General features: G+C 41.9%; 1 protein-coding gene across 6 annotated transcripts in view; it reads left to right on the forward strand.

Moving 5' to 3' along the window:
• The window catches only part of trim2a (tripartite motif containing 2a), a 66166-nt gene extending 48485 nt beyond the window's left edge, over window positions 1-17681 (forward strand). For 5 of the 6 annotated variants that reach the window (XM_036933388.1, XM_036933390.1, XM_036933389.1 and 2 more), the window contains 7 exons: window positions 949-1672; window positions 3060-3163; window positions 6075-6242; window positions 6732-6912; window positions 12032-12102; window positions 14524-14664; window positions 14965-17681. In XM_036933388.1, coding sequence (XP_036789283.1) covers window positions 949-1672; window positions 3060-3163; window positions 6075-6242; window positions 6732-6912; window positions 12032-12102; window positions 14524-14664; window positions 14965-15117 — 1542 coding nt within the window. In that variant the 3' untranslated portion in view covers window positions 15118-17681. The remainder of the gene's footprint in view (window positions 1-948; window positions 1673-3059; window positions 3164-6074; window positions 6243-6731; window positions 6913-12031; window positions 12103-14523; window positions 14665-14964) is intronic. The other variant, XM_036933393.1, reaches the window with a different exon arrangement.
• The last annotated feature ends 581 nt before the right edge of the window (window positions 17682-18262 follow it).

Genomic DNA, 18262 nt, shown 5'->3' on the forward strand with positions numbered 1-18262 from the left:
AAGTGCTGTATCTTTCTAGCTAGCAAGCTAGCTGAGCTGTTCATGTTTAAAGAGAGGGTGAGTCTTGAAAGCAGAGAAGGGTTGATAAAGTGGGTAGGTACAGTGGTGTAGGTTTCCACAGTGCACTGAGCTAAGTGAGTGTGCACTGTATCTCCCTGCCCTTGGTACGTCCTCTTTCTCTATCTAGAATATCTTTGTGTTATTCTTGCAGAGTGTGAGTCTTATACAGTATGAAGCAAGGTTTGATATAGATAGTGGTGGAGAAAGTAGTTTTGGCTGGGGACTTTGAGAGCTCAATGGCTTCTCTTGTGGTCGAAGAGGATGAGTGTGATAGCCAGATGCAGGTGAGAGACAGTGAGACTGTGTGTGTGTGCGTGTGTGTGTGTGTGTGTGTGTGCGATGCTCAGTGTTTCAACCCGGCCCTGTAGCATTTTTGTGCTGTGGTGTTATGTTAACAAGTGATAACTTTGATAGTTAGTCGACCCTCTTCCATATGCCTATACCAGTGTATGTGTCAAAAGTCCACTTAGCTTAGTCTGCAATTCTATGTTTATTATTGGAAGTGGAAAATGTAGCTTTATTCTCAGTACAGCAAATTAACTGATATTCATGTGGCATGTGGACAGCTGTCTAAAAGCAGATGTGTGTTTTCATTTGTTGTGTGTGCATTTTTCTAGTTCCCTGCTTGCAGTGTATATTTGCATGTGTCTGTGTGCACACATTTGTTAGGTGAATGTGTTTGTTGATCAGACGTTGGACAATGTTTGTCTATTTACATTGACAGATTGTATATATGTGTGTGTGTTGTCAGCCCCTCACACTGACAGATGTTTGCATGCTCACATGTGCATCTCCATTCACACCCACCTGACACCCTTCTACGCCCTCACCCTCTCTACTATCCCGCCTCCTCGCTCTTTTCCCCTCTCTACATTGTGTTTCTCCCAGGTGCTCCAAGCCCAGCTGGACACGTTATTCCAAGGCCAGGATGGCATCAACAGCAGCTGCAATTTCACCGAGCAAGCCCTGAGCCACGGCACCGAGGCAGAGGTCCTGCTCGTCAAGAAGCAGATGAGCGAGCGACTCAGCGAGTTGGCCAGCCGAGAGCTCCCCCTCCAGCCCGGGGAGAACGACCAGCTGGACTTCCTGGTGGAGACGGAGGGCCTCAAGAAGTCCATCCACAATCTGGGTACTATAGTTACAACGAATGCTGTGGCGTCCGAGACGGTGGCCACGGGCGAGGGCCTGAGGCAGTGCGTAGCGGGCCTGCCCACCTCTGTCACCATCACGACCAAGGACAAGGACGGTGAGCTGTGTAAGATGGGGAAAGCTAACATCACGGCGGAGATTGCCACGCCGGACGGCAGCGTGGGCGACGGCGAGATACTGGACAACAAGAACGGGACGTACGAGTATCTGTACACGGCGCCGAAAGAGGGTAGTTTGACGCTGTCGCTGCGTCTGTACGACCAGCATATTAAGGGGAGTCCCTTTAAGATTAAAGCGACAAAGTCGGCCGATGTGTCGCCCAGTACGGAGAGCGCTAAGAAGAGGTTGAAGTCACCGGGGAGTAGCCACGTCAAGCAGAAGGCCATCAAGAGGCCAGCCAGTATGTACAGCACGGGGAAGAGGAAAGAGAACCCCATCGAAGATGACCTAATTTTCAGGATCGGTAATGGTTGCCTTATCATTGGTGTTTTAACAGATTTAAAGGGAAGGTTCAACTAACAGATTTAAAGGGAAGGTTCAACTAACACATTTAAAGGGACCATTCACCTAATACATATGTTGTAGTGTTGTACGGTATAGGGTATACCGAAACATTTGTACTTTTTTGATACTAGAACATAAAAATCGCTTCGGTACTTGAATTCTGGTTACTTTCAGTACTTCTGTAAAAATGTGTTTCACGGATCAACTCTATCGCTTATATTGTGAGGCGCACACCGTGCCTGCTCCACTTACTCATTGATAGCCTGCACTTGGAGTCTGGACTGCATCATGTTAACTTCTGTACAGAGTGGAGGGCTAACACACTTGAATAATGCGCAAACGAAATGTTGAAACTGTTAATTACTGTTCGCAAAACAATGTCCATACAGGCTAGATCACTTTACAATGCAAGGGAGTCTTGGTAGCATCAAGCTTTGTAGGCTAACTTTCCTTGCTAGTTTTCAGCGGAAGCAAACATCAATTTACTACCGTAGTACTTTATTTGTGATTTAATATGGAGACTGTAATGCAAAATGTACTGATTTGAAAGCTGATTGTCACCAAAAACTTTATTCATTCACTTAATTGGTCTCCTGTTGAGTATGCATTCACCTGTATTGTGAACAGACCTAGGCTATGTTTACATTTGAGTAATTTAGTAGATGCTCTTATCCAGAGCGACTTACAGTAGTAGTGAGTGCATACATTTTCATACTGGTCCCACGTGGGACATCGAACTCACAACCCTGGCGTTGCAAGCGCCATACCAACTGAGCCACACGGGACCAAATTTACCCAGTTTATCAATAGAGATTTACCATTCAAATACATTATTACCGTTGATGTTATGTAGTTTGATTAGTAAAAACAAAGTCCAATTGATTTTATGATTGTATAATTGATTTAACATTTTGATGTAAAAAAAAAGAAGAAGAAAAAGTCCGAAGATGCCAAACAATTGAACAGAGCAGTAGCTGACTTTTTCTGTCTGGATCAAGTGCCATTGACTTTGGTGAAAATACCTTTTTTTTTGCTGTGGTATCATTTTGGTGTCAAGTATTGTGATGGTATCGAGTATCGTGATACTAAATCTGGTATTGGTATCAAAGTCAAAATTCTAGTACCATGACAACACTAATATGTTATGAATTACTAGTCAAAGTTTTTGTGTGGAATTGGGACAAAGTTACTCAGAGAACTGACCAATGTAAGAATAATATAGTTTACTTTATAAAAAAAAAAATCATATGTCAAAATGTTTTCACTTTGGAAACTCTTAATCTACACTCATAGGATGAATAAGCATTATGGGGGAATTTGACACTTGTTTATTTCATGCCTTCCAGGTACAAAGGGAAGAAACAAAGGGGAATTCACCAATCTACAGGGGGTGGCTGCCTCCTCAGTAGGCAAGGTGTTGATAGCAGACAGCAATAACCAGTGTGTTCAGGTAAGGGAACTGGCTGGAGAATGTCATCTCTAGCTCTATTTCATGGATCACTCATTAAACCCCATGTAATTTATGCCACGCAGACCTTGACTGAATCCCAAATAGCACCCTATTCCTTCGTGCACTATTTTTGACCAAGGCCTGTTGAGCTAATGCTCAGGCATTACTGTTAGCGCTAACAGAGGTCTCAAGGCCTCAAGGCAAGATTACCCGTCGCACAAATGTAAAAACATTTGGCTTCAAAAGAGAACGAGCAGTCATAAAATGGACTGCAATAATAGATTGCGTTTACATAACCACTTTGAGAACTAGTGAAAAGTGTTAACACTGTACAGTAGGATGTCTTATATTCAGAGGATACCAGTTGTTCAAGGTAGGATCAACAAGCACTTTATGCTTCTTCTCTTCGCCTGAGGGAGATATCCGAGGGAATTGTGGGATGACTCATCATCGCTATTGAACATAATTAGCTTGGTGAGACCCTGCACTTTGTCATCTCCATGGAGACCAACCATCAGTTGTCCGTCCTCCCTTTAATGCATTTGATTTGAAAAGGGCTGAGAATATGTTCCATCAAATGAACATACAAGCACTTGTGTTTTGTGATTTTCTTTTTGTTGTTGTTGTAAATTTGCGTTGTTGATCTGTGGATTTACATGGCTTGAATACCAGATGAATAATGGAAATTGACAAAAAAAATAGGTTTTAATTGATTTATTTACCACAGCACACATTCATTCTTGAGTGAGCACATAATTTGTTGTTTTATGTAATAAAGATTAGGCATGATAAAATAAGTTTCTACTGTAGTTAGACTCTTTCATTCAAACCAGTCAAATGTTTGGACACCTACTCATTCAAGGATTTTTCTTTATTTTTACATTGTAGAATAATAGTGAAGACATCAAAACTATGAAATAACACACATGGAATCATGTAGTAACCAAAAAGTGTTTAACAAATCAAAATATATGATATATTTTTACATTCTTCAAAGTAGCCACCATTTTCCTTGATGAAAATTGTGCACACCAGCTTCATGTGGAATGCTTTTCCAACAGTCTTGAAGGAGTTCCCACATATGCTGAGCACTTGTTGACTGCTATTCCTTTACTCTGCGATCCAACTCATCCCAAACCATCTCAATTTGGTTGAGGTCGGGGGATTGTGGAGGCCAGGTCATCTGCTGCAGCACTCCATCACTCTCCTTTTTGGTCAAATAGCCCTTACACAGCCTGGAAGTGTCCTGTTGAAAAACAAATGATACTCACACTATGCGCAAACCAGATGGGATGGCGTATCGCTGCAGAATGCTGTGGTAGCCATGCTGGTTAAGTGTGTCTTGAATTCTAAATAAATCACAGACAGTGTCACCAGCAAAGCACCATCACACCACCACCTCCATGCTTCAAGGTGGGAACCACACATGTGGAGGTCATCCATTCACCTACTCTGTGTATCACATAGACACAGCGTTTGGAATAAAAAATCTCAAATTTGGACTCATCAGACCAAAGGACAGATTTTCACCGGTCTAATGTCCATTGCTCATGTTTCTTGGCCAAAGCCTATTCTTCTTTTTGGTGTCCTTTGGTAGGGGTTTCTTTGCAGCATTTTGACAATGAAGGCCTGATTCATACAGTCTCCTCTGAACCGTTGATGTTGAGATGTGTCTGTTACTTGAACTCTGAAGAATTTATTTGGGCTGCAATTTGAGTCTGGTAACTCTAATGAACTTATCTTCTGCTACAGAGGTAACTCTGGGCCTTCCTTTCCTGTGGCGGTCCTCATGAAAGCCAGTTTTATCATAGCGCTTGATTGGTTTTTGCGACTGCCCTTGAAGAAACTTTCAAAGTTCTTGAAATTTTCCGCATTGACTGACCTTCATGTCTTAAAGTAATGACGGACTTTCGTTTCTCTTTGTTTATTTGAGCTGTTCTTGCCATAATATGGACTTGGTCTTTTACCAAATAGGGCCATCTTCTGCATACCTTGTCACTACACAACTGATTGGCGCAAACACATTAAGAAGGAAAGAACAAGGCACACCTGTTACTTGAAAGGCATTCCAGGTGACTCCCTCATGAAGCTGGTTGAGAGAATGCCGAGAGTGTGCAAAGCTGTCATTAAGGCAAAGGCAAACTTTTATCTCAAATATAAAATATATTTTGATTTGTTCAACACTTCTTTGGTTACTACATGATTCAATATGTGTTATTTCCTAGTTTTAATGTCTTCACTATTATTCTAATGTAGAAAATAGTAAAAATAAAGAAGTAGGTGTGTCCAAACTTTTGACTGGTTCTGTACATAACAGTGGTAGTTAGCATCTAGCTCAGGGCTGTTCAATTCAGGACCTGGAGGGCCAAAACATTTGTTTTTTTGTTTCTACCTGGTAGGTAATTGCACTCACCTGCTGTCAAAGGTCTGAATTAGTCCATGAATGGAGGAGAGGGTGAAAAACAGAAGTGTTTTGCCCGTACAGGAACAGAATTGAACAGCCCTGCGTCTAGCTCATCTCTCTGAAGTCGTTCTACCTTGACCTAGTCACAGTGGTATCTTTTGACTGTGAGTTCTCACCAGAGCTCTTTGAGGTGTGTCTGAAGAATATTCTTCTGAAATAGACTGGATGAAAACAAGACTCGGTTAGGAGCTCTGACTGCTCAGATGTTTTGTTTTGATTTGCTGCATATCGTGGTGCTTTTGCAAATTTGAAAATATGGCAAACATACAAACTCTAACAATTCCAGTTCAATAATTGAAAAGTGTCATTTATTTATCATATCAAACAGGATTTTCAAATGATTTCCTTAAAGGACTGAACAAAAAAGAGCCCTCACTATCCATTGATTTAAGTTTTATATTTCAAAGCATTTTGACAATCAGATTCAGGCCCGTGTTTCTTTTGCAGATCTTCTCTAACGACGGCCTGTTCAAGAGTCGCTTTGGGGTGCGTGGACGGTCTCCAGGGCAACTGCAGCGGCCCACAGGAGTGGCGGTCCACCCCAACGGTGACATCATCATAGCCGACTACGACAACAAGTGGGTTAGCATCTTCTCCAGCGACGGGAAGTTCAAAGTGAGTTCAAAATGTATACAATGCCGTCATCTATCCTGGAATCCACACTAGATATCGCTCTGTTCCACTTTACTGATTGAGTCTGGATCTGGAACCCTCAGTCTGGATTCGGACCTGAATTCATAGAAATATTTTGTGCTGCTTTCTAACCATCCCAATTGTCGGCCCGAGTGCCTCTCAATTGGAGCAGGTCCAGACTTAATCATTGAAGTGAAAATATATTGAAATGGAGGGCTATTCAGTTTGGATTCCGGTCTGTTCCGTCATGTCATCTAATAGCTGCTGTCAGAATTGCTTTATCCTAAGTGATGCTTTGCATGGCTGATGCTTAAAAAAAATAGTTTCCCATGCCACTATGAGACTTTGACGTTAGCCTGAAATGTTAACCTGAAACATGAACCTGTTTGCTATTTCTTTATATAAAATACCCAACTGAAATACTGGGGTATTATCCACTGTCCTTCCTGACTGTTCCTCTATCTCCCCCAGAATAAGATTGGCTCGGGCAAGCTGATGGGCCCCAAAGGCGTGTCGGTGGACAGGAACGGCCACGTCATCATCGTGGACAACAAGGCGTGTTGCGTCTTCATCTTCCAGCCCAACGGCAAGCTGGTCACCAAGTTTGGTAACCGCGGAAACGGCGACCGGCAGTTTGCAGGTACACTCAATGGTAATGGTGTTGCACTCCCCTCTCCACTCCCTGTCTTTTGCTCCCACCACCTGCATGCGGAATGAGGACTCCCCCAGGCAAGTGACCTTTAGGATGTGACCGTGACCTTTTGAGCTATAACATTTTATTTGATCAAGAGGGACTTCCCGCATGCTCTTCCTAATATCTCGAAGCCCATTTATTTTGTCAGTCTCGTGTGTGTGTGTGTGTGTGTGGTTTCCATTCAATTCAATATTTAAATTTTAAATTAACCCAACCTTATCTTAAAGGGGCAATCAGCGGTTGCAACATCCATTTTTGGACTTATAAATTAATGATATGTACCCATTGATTCTTATAGAATATAACTTGTGCCTCATCAGCTTACTTCAACTGACATACCCCATCAGAACCCAAAATATAGCTTGTTTTACTACAATGTTTGTAAACAAAGTAAATAAAACAAATACTGTACAGCCTCAAAACATGATTGAAACTATAATTTTGTATTCATGGATATCCTTGCATCCATAGCTCTGTCTTTGAATTTGAGAGCAGTTACATTTCTCCTGCCCCATCCCCCCTCTTTTTACAGAAACAGTGGTGGGGAGTACGCTTTGTAATTGTTTCAACTGCTGATTGCTGCTTTAAAGGTATGGGTTAACCTTACCTAAACGTGACAGAGTCCATCGTGTTTCCATTTTGAAAAGAAATGCTTTATTGACGTTGCTTTGTTTTTTTTCTTCTGCTGGAGTAATAGGCCTATATAATCACTTGTAAACTTTAGTCATGTGAATTAAATATAACATTTCTAAATATTGTCCACATGAAATCCAATCATTTAGATTTACCTGAATGGCAGCCATGAAGTACCCAGCAGGAGCAGCAGGCTGGTAGGAGATGATCACTGGGTTAGGGTTGGTCCTCTCCTTGTTTTGGTTCGTGAGGAACTCGACACCTTGTGCTGGGGCCACATATAGTGGCTTGGTGGCCACAAAGGACTTTTGCCTTGCTAGCACACATGACCATCCTCCTAAAGCATCTTACCAGTCCATGCCCAAGTGGGGACACTTCAGGCTGAGGAGTAAGTTTCACACAGCCCTATGTGCCAAATTCACCCCTTAAACTTACTCAACAGCGACCCCAGCATTGACCTGAGCGCAACTGTAGATTCTAGTCACTAGGCACCACTGTAAAGGATATTACACTTGCTTAGCGAGTACCACTTCCTCCTGATTCGGCTCACACAGAGGCACCCAGGAACCCAGGACCTCTGTCTTGCTAGCACACGTGACAGCTCTCCTGAAGCATCTTACCAGTCTGTGCCATGCGAAAAGCTAGCTATTCCGTGGTGCAAGTGGGGCCACTTTAGGCTGTGGAGTAAGCACTACACTGTGCTACACTAGCAGATTTCTGTATTATTTTGTTATGGCTCTTTCAGAAGTCTCATTGGACGAAGGCATAGCCTTCAGACTGCCCATTCTCGTCACAAACCAGCTTGCTGGAGAGAATGTCTCCGAAGGCTGATGGTCTTGTCCAGGTTCTTAACAAACGTATTTCCCACCCTGCTCTTTCTCAAGGATGGGTCACGCTGAGACCACATGATCCGCATAGGTTTTACATGAATGCTTTCTAAGTTGCTCGTGTCCAGTGCACGCTCAGTATCAGCTGGGCTAAGAAAGTTGACATAAGTGCTTCTCAGTGAACGACGGGTGATTTGGTCCCTTGTAATACAAAACCGCGTCAGTCACCTCAGGATGAAGATCACCAAAGTAAAGGGGAGGCCCTGGGGTTTCTGGGCCCAATGGGAGCCAAGTATAACGAAGCATACATTCTTGTGCTGTCCACGCTGGTTTGCTGGCAAATACTGCTACTGCTGATGTAAAGTTGGGGCGAAAAAAATATAGCGAAAAGTTTGTTTTGGCTGTTGATAGTTGCTCAAGATAACAATGACCGGAAAACGAAAGAATCTCAGATTTTGGAACCCCCGGAACCCCTCGTTTTTATGTCATAACACAAGTCATGTTTGATACTTCAAGTCGATATTCGTGTCATAAGGAATTCCGCTCAACCACGCCCACAAATTGGGGAAAAGTCTTTTCAATTGACCCCCATTGTAAAAGAGCCAACTTCGTAGATTTATTTTGTTATACTGAAATAACAAAACATGCCAAAAAGCTGCGATGTTATTCAATGTACCCGAGTTGCGCAGGAGTCTAAGGCACTGCATCGCAGTGCTAGAGGTGTCACTACAGACCTGAGTTCGATCCCAGGCTGTGTCACAGCCGGTTGTGACTGGGAGACCCATGAGGCGACGCACAATTGGCCCAGCGTTGTCTGGGTTAGGGCATGGTTTGGCCGGCCAGGATGTCCTTGTCCCATCGTGCTCTAGCGACTCCTTGTGGCGGGCTGGGCGCATGCATTCTGACTTCGGTCGCCAGTTGTATGGTGTTTCTGACACATTGGTGTTTTCCGGGTTGAACCAGCAGTGTGTCAATAAGCAATGCGGCTTGGCAGGGTCTCGTTTTAGAGGATGCATGGCCCTTGACCTTCGCCTCTCCTGAGTCCGTATGGGAGTTGCAGCGATGGGACAAGACTGTAACTACCAATTTGGATATCACGAAATTTGGGAGAAAAAGGGGTATAAAAATCCCAACCTAAGGTTTGCAATGCTCCCACATAGGGAAATGGAGCCTGCAAGAAGAGCCCTGTTCCTTCAGGGTATGGGCAAGTGGGAAATGTGGGGACCTGGTGTCCAAGTAGACTACACGTAGTTGTGTGTGGAAAACATTTAATCACAGGTATGACTTATTTAGTACAGTCCGTTTGAAACTCCACTCTCTACTTGAAGCTGTATAGTCCGTTTGTTGTTGTTCTTGGCTAGCTTAATGTTCTGGTCGGTAGCTAGCTAGCACTCACATGGCTGCTAGCACCATCATGAGGGAAGCCCTACAATATTACACTTTTCTAAGTAGACAGAACGCTCAGGAGCAGGCAGTGTAAGAAAAGTACATGTCTAAAGATGACTTTTCAACATGTAGTTTTGTAATTGACTAAAACAAACAGACAAAAATAAAATAGCATTTGAAAAAGGTCAAGTTTTTGCTGTGAGCCAATGGGGTAACCTAGGCAACCACAGGTTGTTTTCCCCACAGGCGGCCGTGACATTCTAATACCGAATGGGACTATCAAATATAATCTATCCAATACTTTCTTTATTGCATCATAGTCAGTTAGAATTCATGATTTACATAGTAAATGTAAGTAAGCTAATGAATCAAATGTGAAAACTGTAAAAAAACAAACAAACAAAAAATCACAGTAGGCCTGAGCCTACACATAATTAGCAAATGACCTGTCAAAAACAACCATCTGAACAGCAGGACTCTCCAGTAGGGGAGAGTGGGGTAAGTTGAGACATTTTTTAAATTCATCATCACTCCATCAAGGGAAATATAGTTTTCTTTCTAACAAAAACATCTACATATATTTCAGGATGTTATGTATCCCTGGAAATAATCACAATTAATGTAAACATTACAGTTTTGAAAAGAAATAAAGAAAGTGGTCTCTTGGCATAACTTGTTGTATTGTATTGTATTGTATTGAATGAAATATGAGACCGACCTCCTTGATTCAGTCTCATGTGGGGCGGCAGGGTAGCCTAGTGGTTAGAGCGTTGGACTAGTAACCGGAATGTTGCAAGTTCAAACCCCCGAGCTAACATGGTACAAATCTGTCGTTCTGCCCCTGAACAGGCAGGTAACCCACTGTTCCTAGGCCGTCATTGAAAATAAGAATTTGTTCTTAACTGACTTGCCTTGTTAAATAAAGGTTCAAATGAAATTGTGTTTTTTACATTGGATAAAAGCAGAGAAACAGAGCTACAAAATGGTATATCATACACTGCATCTGAGGAACAATGGGCAAGTATTTCTGCTTTAAGTTGATAAACGTGTAACCTCACTTTTGAGAAAATGGCCTTGGAATGTTTTGGTACCAACTGGAGAGCTCTTCTTTGCCCATTCACCATCGTTCACAACCTCTTAAGCTTTAGCATGACCCATCTCTTTATTACTCGCCCTAGCAGAGCTGGTTAGGCTAAGAAAAGCTGTTAGACAGGATTACCTACACATACTAAGCAGCTCAAATAGACAGAAGCCTGCTATATGGCGCTCGTAATATAAACATTTTATTCAGATGGCATACAAGTTTGTTATTCAGGCACATGAAAGTTCACAAAAAACGATTCAAATGACTCTCCTGTAAAGTAGTGACCCTCGCCATGTGCCTAGTTTCCTGAAACTGGTCACATATTACAATTACCCTTTTAAAACCATTTCTCTTTATTTCCCAAACACAAAATTCAACACAATTACAATAGCTTCTTTGTCAAAAAATAAATGTAATAAAAAATGGGACCTTACCACTTTTTTCCATATGGTTTCCTAGAAACAAGGGTGGCTCAACTTACCACACTCTTCGCTATAGCTTTCCATTTCAGTTAAATATTTTTATTTGCTTTAAAAATGTGTTAATGATTACATAGTTTATTATGATATTTGGTTACAGTTTAACAGAATAAAATGCATACAGTGTAATCCGTTTCTACATATGTTTTGGCATGTCTTTCATAAACATATCATATCAAACGATACATTGTTTTAAATCAAGACATGTTCGACTTTGTCGGCGGTGTCTTTAGTAGTTTTACTACATTTTACATGTAGGCCGTGGTACATGGCAGCTGACGTGTGTACACAGCACATAAAATGTATTAAACAAGGAAACAAAAACAGTGTGTCAGGATAGGAGCTGAAGCAGTTTGTCTTGGTAGTATCAAACAATGGCTTGAGCGGTGGGAGGCCATTTAGCAGCGCACCTCGGCGTCCCCAGCGTCCGCAGCCATCCGTAGCGTAGCCGCTTGACTTTTGTAGCCATTCTTCCATACAAACAAGTAGCACCCACTTGGGTGATGTCCCGGCAGCTCATCACTACTCATCGGTAGTCCAGAGTGGGCTATTACAATCCTCAAGCCTCTGCCATCACCCGCAAGCCATCTCCACTTTCCTCTGTTTCGTTGTTTACGTTGCCATAGGAGCAGGGTTAAATGCATGTACTATCTCTCTGTTTGATCCAGGTCCTCACTTTGCAGCAGTCAACCATAACAATGAGATAATTGTTACGGACTTCCATAATCATTCCGTGAAGGTAAGACCATCTCACCAATTGCAAATGATTTGTTCCCTTGTGGAAAAAAGTATGTCTATTTTCCCGTAAAAAGGATGTGCACCTTTTTTATGAAAAAGGGATATAATAATAAATTATTTACTCAGCTTCTCTAGCGCTTTTCAATACAAAAAATGATCTTAAAGCACTTGAACAAGCTGTAAAATTGTGTGTATACTTATTACTATGAGATTATTAACAGAGCACCAGTCCAGTATTGAACAACAATTGTATTCTAGGAAGGCTTATGAGGCTTATAGAGTTATTTTAGCAATAACTCTATAAGACTAACATTTTAACAATACTAATTATTGGCTTATCTGAAGGTATGAATTATTTTGAGAATCAATTGGAGTTCTTTAACAGAATAACAAGACAAACACAATTTCTTTGAACAATCAACATTTAATAACACTAATCTAAATATTTACAAACATAATGAGAATGATCATGAAAAGGTAGGAAATAGATTGGAAGACCTCGAGATCCTGAACATTAAATGATGTTCTCCCCAGTCTGTGATCAAAGTCTTCTTGATGGTTCAGGCCGCATAGAGGAGAACAAAGGAAGAAGATGGTCTGTGTGTGCTTTCCCTGTTGAATTGAGGTACCTCCATCAGGTTGCGCCTTTGGTCCTGAGTTGGTGTCCTTATGCTTGTTGCTCTTCTCTGTTGGCTCCTTGCCTGAGTTGCAGAGGCTGTGGTCTAATTGTCTTATCCTTTTTTCCTTGAAGACGGTCAGCTTAAGGGTACCGTTCTGGCTACACTAGCTCTAAGTTGTATGTTTTTTCCTGAGCCTGTTTAGTGCGTGGGCACTTCCTTCCCACTGTATTTACTGGATTAGAGGTATTATTCCCGAAATATATACTTCCCCCCCCTAAATTATCAGTTACCGGTTCTGGCCATTAAAGGCAAAGGTCCAGGACTTATGGTCGGCCCGCTGGAGGTTCAGATCTTTTTCAGGAGCAGACCTTTTATAGTCCTGCTAGGTCACATGGTATCACCCCTAGGTGTCGAGCCATTTGTATGACCCATTGTCTTGGAGATAAAGTATTTTGGGGAGAAAACCTAAAGTTGGTTAGGGTCAATTCGACATTGTGTTCAGCGGCCTCCCGGGTGCCACCAGAGAATCTGGGTTCGAGCCCAGGCTCTGTCGCAGCCGCCCGCGAACGGGAGGCCCATGGGGCGGCGCACAATTGACCCAGCGTCGTCCGGGTTGGGGAGGGTTTGGCCGGCAGGGATATCCTTGTCTCATCACGCACTAGCGACTCCTGTGCCGGGCACAGTGCACGGTGACCAGGTCGCCAGGTTTACGGTGTTTCCTCCGACACATTGGTGTGGCTGGCTTCCGGGTTGGATGTGCATTGTGTCAAGAAGCAGTGCGGCTTGGTTGGGTTGTGTTTCGGAGGACGCATGGCTCTCGACCTTTGCCTCTCCCGAGTCTGTACGGGAGTTGCAGCGTCAAGACAAGACTGTAACTACTACCAATTGGATACCACGAAATTGGGGAGAAAAAAGGGGGAAAATACAATAAAAAAATAAAAAAACATTGTGTTCAGCATTGTTCAACATGACATTCAAACGACACAAACGACACAAACAAGAATAAAATAAAACCGCTGTAGGATATAGTAGATCTGGACTATGATTTTCAGACAGTGTTTAACGTTTTGAGTGTTTCAAGCCTCCAACAGATGGAGCGACAGTCAAGATGGAATCGCATGTCTTAAGCAGAGAAATTAGGTCAATGGGGGGAGATGAGCAGGTCCTCCGGAGACTGGCAGGCAGACCGCACAGTTCACTCTGCATTGAAGGCATCTCACTCGCGCCTTGTCCCCCCGCCCTCTGCCTGACTGCGATTTCTCCGTAGCCGTTGACTCTCTGGTCTTGTAGCGTAGAAAGAGATGTTTATTTTTGAGCTCTCCAGTCTCCATTCACTCAGGATATTATGATGACGGGCCGCTCATAACTTCGGAGGAAACCTCCCGAGCGATGACGTCGTCACTGCCAGCTCGCCATGAATTAGTCGTCCTCATTGAGTCATGAGACCGTAGAAATAACATTGAAAAATAGGACACTAACGTTAGCTAGCTAGTATGGTAGCATCACTAGCTAGCTATCATGAGACAGCTGATTTGCAATGAATTCATGGGCAGTAAACAAATAGACCTAATCCAGATTTAATATATAAACATTTGGCTATTCAACCCCCCCCCCCCCCCCCCCCCCCCAAAAAAAAAATATAAGATTCCAACAAAAAACATGTAGAAATGATAAAATATTTACAAAATGTCCAGCAGCTCTCTGCCTAAGCGATCTCACAGCAACATGGCATCAATTGAACCAAATGATGATGATATGTACCTGTTTCTTTATGTAAAAAGGGATTGTGTACCTTTCTGCAGGTGTTCAACCCTGAGGGGGAGTTTCTTCTGAAGTTTGGTTCCAACGGGGAGGGGAACGGCCAGTTCAACGCCCCTACGGGGGTGGCAGTGGACGTCAACGGGAACATCATCGTGGCAGACTGGGGCAATAGCCGAATACAGGTGAGGCCAAAGAGCATGGAAGTGAGACCAAGGTCAGGGAAGTGGGAGACCTTGTTTTGGTGTTAACTAAAATGTCAATGAAAACATTTTTCTTGTCCTCTAGCATGCTCTATAAAATATAATTTTATTATCATTTTTTTTTTGTTAGATGTATTATATTTTCATCTAGAGTAGTCAGTTAGATTAGTGGTATTTCAAATGCATCTCTCTCTGCACTCTCTCTTTATCTCTCCTCCCCCTCTTTCTCTCTCCTCCCCCGCTTTCTCTCTCTCCCCCTCTTTCTCTCTCTCCCTCTCTCAGGTGTTTGATGGCAGTGGTTCGTTCCTCTCCTACATCAACACATCGGCAGACCCTCTCTACGGTCCCCAGGGCCTGGCCCTCACCTCCGATGGCCATGTGGTGGTGGCTGACTCTGGGAACCACTGCTTCAAAGTCTACCGTTATCTGCAGTAGCCCTCGCACACTTAGTGTACACACAGACACACACACACACACACTTATGCGTACACACTCACATTCACAGATTCACACACACGAAGACTTGCACACACACACCATCCTCAGTACGGAGTAATGGGTGGATTTGCACTCATCCACTGCACCCACTAATTCAATCCCGCCATCCATCACCGTTCCATACAGAACCTCTCTCTAACAGTTCACCCTGACGTGTGCCTCTTTAGCCTCCTTCGTGAACTCTGACCTTTAAGCTTGTCCTCCACTGACCCCCTGGACTTCATAAGAGAAACCCTGCATTTTCCCAGAAACGTATTTTCTACTGTCGGCCATGGGGAAGAGGAAGAAGGAGAATCGGTCATGTGATGTAGGTGGGAGAGACTATGATTGAGATCTCTATGGATTGGAGGATGGATATTTATTTGACTAGTTTCTGCCCCTGCCCCTAATGTGATATACAGAAGTAGTAGGGTGAAGTTGTCCCTAGATGCTGATCTTGGCTCAGTTCTGCATTTTCCCCATCAATAGTTAAGGTTAGGATTGGCGGAGTGGAAGCTGATCCTAGATCTGAACTTAGGGGAAACTTCACCCCAGAGCTGATATACAGTACATTCCTTTTTGTTTAAAGGGATTGTTGGGATGATGAGAAATGATAACTGGGTATCATGGTTAGGTTGGACCAATTCTTCCTTTTGTTATTTATTGTTGTGACATGACACTTGATGTAAAACTGGAAATTAATGTTTATCATGCAATGAAATTAAAGTACAGAAGTTGTTGCTAATATTAGTTTGACGGTCAACAATGTGTATGGAAGTGAGATTGAAAAGAAGTAAAAATCCAAAATAAAGTGCCTGGACTTTAATCACAGACTAGCTCCAAAAATATGTCTCAATGAATTAGATTGTTTCCCTTTCTTGGCATCCCCCGATTATTATTTGGCATCAACGATCACCGCAAAGTAATCTCCGGCTAAAGTAGCTTTTAGTAAAAATGTTCTCAGTAAAAATAAGTTATCTACAGGTATCTCTACCCACCTCACCTGTTCAATTTCATACATAGAACTTCAAATATATCAGGGTATTTTTTAAGCATGGTATATATAACAAGTGCATGCAACGCTGTCCGAAAACCTTCCCACAAACATTTGTGAAACATTCCCAAACATCTGCAACACGTTTGTCAAAGATTGCAGCCATCTACAGGAAGCAATCGAAGTTTGGTATTCGATGATATATTTTGTGACATCACCCAATGATTACATTCTGCTTAGGAGATAGTCATTTCTATTTGTGGGAGTGCTTTTTTCAATCTACACCACCACCACTTGATATTTACATATATTAACAATAAGGAATTCACATACTGCTCAATGTATGATATATATTATCTTATTTCCTCTAGTCCGGTGGTTTCACACTTTGCTTCTCTTCCTCAATAATAACAGACTAGGTATTGTTGCTCAATGCAAAATATTGTGTGTGTGCGTGTGCGTGCGTGCACGTGCTGTAAAATACAATAAGGGACACTTCACATTAAACTCTTTATGATACTACTTATGATGGCTCAAAGCATTCTTGGATGTTAAGTTCACTTTCAATGAGTCCTAAAAATGAACAATGTAGTTATACATCTGTGTTATTCTTGCTACTCTGCACTGTAAGTCATTGTAGAACTGTTAGAAACGATAACAACAATATTGAAACTGATATTACAAACCTGTCATCTCTTACCTCCCATCCTCAATTTTGGTGCCCTTTTTGTCTGCTGTCACAAAAACTATTGCTACTACTCATGTGTAGTATTCTGATACTGTAGCTGACACCGTCTAATAGTTGATCTAAAAAAATACATAAAATGGCTAAACAGTAGATTTAATATGTGTGAATAGACTGCACTCTGTTTCAAAAGGTAATTAGCCTACATCATAATAGGTTCAGCCTTCAAATATGCTCTCTTCTTTTTATGTGTCCATTTTGATTCATTTAGATTCGAAAGCACTTGACTCACATCAATTCATGACTTTCATGTACATAGTTTCAGGCACCCATTTTGTATATGTCCTCAAGTTATTTGTTGTCCTCGTCCATGTTGATACCCCGATGCCAAATGGAAGAAGTGCCCATATCCTGTAAGTTTAGCTCTCAGTAATGCAGCAAGTGTGATATGCAACTTAAACATTTTTGTACAGAAAGTAAGTTTTAGTGGCATTGCAATGACTGTGTTGTTCCATTCCACCCACTGAATGTGTATGTAAAACTATTTGAAGATTGATTCCAAGTGTTATGAATGTCATGCACATGGTTAATGTCAGACACACGGACTTAGAATGTTTTTTTCCACCTCATTACATTCCAACTTTACACAACACCCTGTTAAAAACTGAAGTGTTATTCCCTTTCACTGTATCAGAACATCCATATTTAAAGTCAGATTTCCCAAAGCCCTAATATGCTTGCAGTATGTGAAAACATTTTCTCAAGTTTGACCATTCCATAATTTGATGTTTATTTCTTGTTTGTGTACAGCACAGAAATAAAGTATTGCATTCCTGAAAAAAAGTGTTTTGTGAATCCACTTCAATGAATAAGAAAGAAATAGCATGTAGCTGAGAAGCTTCAATTAAACACTTATGTTGTCAAAAAGGCATCAATTCCAAAGCTATTTCTGTAGACCTTTCTTGCAGCCTCTGGTAAAATCTTCTCACTGGGGAATTGTCCATTAGGAAGAATCCTAACCTTTGTTATATTCCATTTTCCCACCCCTTGGTACAAAGACACTTTGCTATTAGAGGATGTGCCACCCTCTTTGGTACTATCATCGCCAATGATTTATGTATATTATGACTGACAGGGGGTGCTGTTTTGACGCCACTGTTCCTCTATCTTGCCACTCCCAGACAATTGTAAAACATTTTGGAAAGTATAGAAATGAATTGATTAATGTCTAAACATTTTTTTTATTGCAGACATAATGCATACTTTTAAATGATATTATGAGCGCTCAACATAAAAATAAAATAAAACATTTTCATTCAAGTTTAATTCTTAGAAAATACTTATGTTATTGTTCACACTACAACAACAAAATACTTCAACACATCAGAGGAAGAAGTGAAGCGAGAGGTTTTCCTTTCGCCAAA

This window comes from Oncorhynchus mykiss, chromosome 10, assembly GCF_013265735.2.
Source record: "Oncorhynchus mykiss isolate Arlee chromosome 10, USDA_OmykA_1.1, whole genome shotgun sequence".
Taxonomy (NCBI): Eukaryota; Metazoa; Chordata; class Actinopteri; order Salmoniformes; family Salmonidae; genus Oncorhynchus; species Oncorhynchus mykiss.